The following is a 3,760-nucleotide window of genomic DNA, read 5'->3' as shown; positions in this document are numbered from 1 at the left end:
ATCCTCTATTTGGTATTTCACCTCTTCCATTGCCTAAGAAATGTTACTTGTGACAAGAAATAAACGTAAATAAACAACAAATCTTACTTATTAGTTCATTCTAGTAAAATTATTATCTAATTTTATTTTATATTATATATTGAAGTATTCCAGATTTCTTATAAGGAGTATGTATGTTTAAAAAATATAAAGTAGTTCTCTTTTAGTTATTGCAGCATTTTGACTGACCAAGAAATGTAACTTGTGACAATAAATAATCGTAGGTAATCCCCAATAATAATATTTATTTGTCTTTAACACTTAATTTACAATATTCCAAAGTTAGACCTTCGATTGCGAATAGTTTGTTGAAATTTCAATATTAACTAAATTTTCTGCAAGTATTCAAAGCAATCAGAAGGTCACTTCTTGGCCAATTAACTAAAGTGATGTTCTAAGAATGTTGGGAACTTCACAGCTTGGCAGCTGATAAACTTCACAGCTCTAAGCACTAATTATACATTAGTTTGGTTACAGTTTTCGAAGGGGGGCGACATGAAAAGTTTACGCACAATTATCAACACTTGGCCCAGGCGGCATGATGGGGCATTAAAAAAGTTGACTGCCACGCCCATTCTATGGGCAGTCCGACGCACTATAAAAAACCACAAGTAGTGGACACAAGTCAAACAGTTTTCGAAATCGGATTAAGCAACTTCAACAGGACTCAAGACACTCAGCATGAGCAGCGCTTTGGTGGAATCTCCGCGCTCCTTTGGCGACATGATGCGAGCTCCTGTGCTCCTCTACAGGACGATTGGCGAGGATATCTATGCACATCGCTCGACGAATGCTTTAAACTCGCTGCTGCTCAAGATTTACTTGTATGCGGGATTTATCAACTTCAATCTGCTCGTCTGTGGCGAACTGGTTTTCTTCTACAAATCGATGCAGGACTTTGAGACTGTTCGACTCGCTATTGCGGTTGCTCCATGCATCGGATTCTCGCTTGTTGCGGATTTTAAGCAATTCACCATGGTGTTGTACAAGGGAACACTGACTCGTCTGCTCGACGAACTGGAAGAGATGCATCCCAAGACTCTGGCCCAGCAGCGTGCCTTCAAAATGGAGGATTTCGAACGCACCATGAGACGAGTCATCGGCATCTTCACATTTTTGTGTCTGGCATATACAACCACATTCTCATTTTATCCGGCTGTTAAGGCAACGATTAAGTACAATTTTCTGGGCTATGAAACCTTCGATCGCAACTTTGGCTTTCTCATTTGGTTTCCCTACGATGCCACGAGTCGCAATTGGGTTTATTGGATCACCTATTGGGATATTGCTCATGGCGCCTACTTGGCTGGCATTGCTTTCCTCTGTGCGGATCTTTTGCTCGTCGTGGTCATCACTCAGCTTTGTATGCACTTCAGCTATATCGCCAATCGCCTAGAGGATTATCCTTGTTATGAGGATCGCAATGCGGAAAATATACAGTTCTTGGCATCGATGATAAAGTATCACGACAAGTGCTTGACGTAAGTTTGAAAGTGCCATACCTTTGGCTTTTTATTAAGGTGAAATTATCTATATTTATTAGTAAAATACTCTTAAAATTAACCCATTTTAAGATTGTTTTATTATTTGTCAGACCCTCCAAAGAAAAACTTAGAAACTACTTAAAAAGATTTGAAGTTAGCAAATTATTTGCTTTCATATTTACTCAATAATTGCGATTTTACAGTTAAAATGTAGAGTAAGGCAATATTGACTTTTTAAATATACATATATAAAATACAATTCGTATTTATTCTTTATTGGAACTGTTAGTTAGATGCCAGTAAATTATGTACTTACCCTTTGCGAATTTAAAATTGAAGTTTAGAGTAAAGAAATGCATTGAATATTAATTAGCATAGAATAGAAGGAAATTTACTATATTTATTTTGGAGGTGGAGGAACTTAAACTTTTAGGTTTCTTAAATTTTCTCTTGTATTGAAAGCAAAGTAAAAGTACACCATTTCATGAATAATAAGGATTTAATAATTTAGATTCTTGTTAATTTTACATTTATTGATTGCTGCTTTATTTTCAATTTTTCAGTCCCCAATTTAATGTTCCCTTCGTTAAATTAGGTTAAGATCTAATACTTTTATTAATAAATTACTGTCAACTCTATTCTTGTCTGCTTATAGTCTCTGCGAGCACATCAATCAAATGTATAGTTTCTCATTGTTGCTCAACTTTTTGATGGCTTCAATGCAGATTTGTTTCATAGCCTTTCAAGTGACTGAGTCAACTATAGAAGTTATTCTCATCTACTGCATTTTTCTGATGACATCCATGGTGCAAGTATTTCTAGTATGCTACTACGGCGATGCTTTAATAGCTGCAGTAAGTTTAACTTCTTAATCAACAATTTAATCTACTATAAATACTTACTATATTGTAGAGTCTTCGAGTTGGAGATGCTGCCTACAATCAAAATTGGTTTCAGTGCAGCAAAACTTATTGCGTATTGCTGAAGATGATGATAATGCGCAGTCAGAAGCCAGCTATGATAAGACCCCCAACATTTCCACCTATTTCACTGGTAACCTATATGAAGGTAGGCTGTTGTTTTAGTTATGTAATTTACTATTATATCGTATATTCATTTAGGTAATCAGCATGTCGTATCAGTTCTTTGCTTTACTGCGAACAACCTACTACAGGAACTAATCTAATCCTGAAACGCTCTGCTGCGATTTGCCCCTGAGCTCGCCAAATTTACAAACCTAATGACAAGCTGCGACATACTTTGATAATATTTAATTAAAAATCGCATTTAAAATTAATAAGCTTAAATTGAAACCAATAGCGCCCGAACGAGCAAGAACAAAATGTGTGTAAAAAAATCGAGGGAGTCAACAGAAAAACAGCAAAAAAAACCAACAAAATAAAATAGAATGGCACACGAAGCAAACATTTTTCAAAAGGAATATTACAGCACCAATAACAAAAACTCGCCCCCCAAGAGCAACGTCCAGTCTCTGAGTTTTCTCTCAGTCTCTGAGAGTATCTCTCTCTAAAAAACGAAGCCAGAGCAGTGCCATTTTTGCCCCCTCACAACCATTTGAGCTGCCCGGGTTTTTCCCAATTTCCCGCTCCCCAAGTGGTAATAAAAGGAACAACATAAAACGCAATCACAATCATCGACAATAATCCGGCAGCGGCAAAAAATGCTTATTATAAAATTTCACAGTTTTTCAATGAGCGGCAAAAAGCAAAGCAAATCAACAAAAAAACGGGAGAGAAAAACAATAAAAAAAAAGCTGCAGCAGCAGCAATGGCTTTTCAAAATCATAATGGCAGCTAGTAACAAGAGTTTTGTGTACAAGTAAGTGGAAAAAAATTGCCAGGCAGCAAGGCAGCAGGCAGCATGATGTCGATCGGGGCATCCACCACAACCACGACAGCAGCAGAGAACTACGACCATGTCCATGTCCATGTCTCGGCGTCAACGAGAGCAGGCAAATACCACGTCAGCAGCTCCAATGGCATCTACAGCTGCCACACGCTGCATGCCCCCGGTCGACAGTTCGTCGTGCACGTCACGCGCAACCACTTAAAAAACCTTGAGCCACCTCCCTCACTCCCATCTCCCATCTCCATCTCCAGCTCAGCTCCATTTCCATGCCATTTCCCTTGCCGCGAGACTCCATCGTCATCGTCATCGTCGTTGCATTTTCCCTTAACAGGCCGTTAGTCGTTATTATTTTGGTCCATTGACGCTGC

At 38.3% G+C, this 3,760-nt stretch overlaps 1 protein-coding gene across 1 annotated transcript; it reads left to right on the top strand.

Moving 5' to 3' along the window:
* Positions 1-660: 660 nt before the first annotated feature.
* On the top strand, positions 661-3,372 carry LOC133845377 (odorant receptor 67c). Its single transcript, XM_062279837.1, has 4 exons — positions 661-1,520; positions 2,179-2,377; positions 2,436-2,591; positions 2,645-3,372. Exons 1-4 carry the CDS (start codon positions 721-723, stop codon positions 2,702-2,704), a joined length of 1,215 nt encoding a protein of 404 aa, XP_062135821.1. The 5' UTR covers positions 661-720; the 3' UTR covers positions 2,705-3,372.
* Positions 3,373-3,760: the final 388 nt, after the last annotated feature.

The sequence above is a fragment of the Drosophila sulfurigaster genome, chromosome 3, assembly GCF_023558435.1.
Source record: "Drosophila sulfurigaster albostrigata strain 15112-1811.04 chromosome 3, ASM2355843v2, whole genome shotgun sequence".
In the NCBI taxonomy this organism is placed as follows: Eukaryota; Metazoa; Arthropoda; class Insecta; order Diptera; family Drosophilidae; genus Drosophila; species Drosophila sulfurigaster.
Note: the sequence above shows the minus strand (reverse complement) of the source record. Positions and strands in the feature narration are given on the sequence as shown.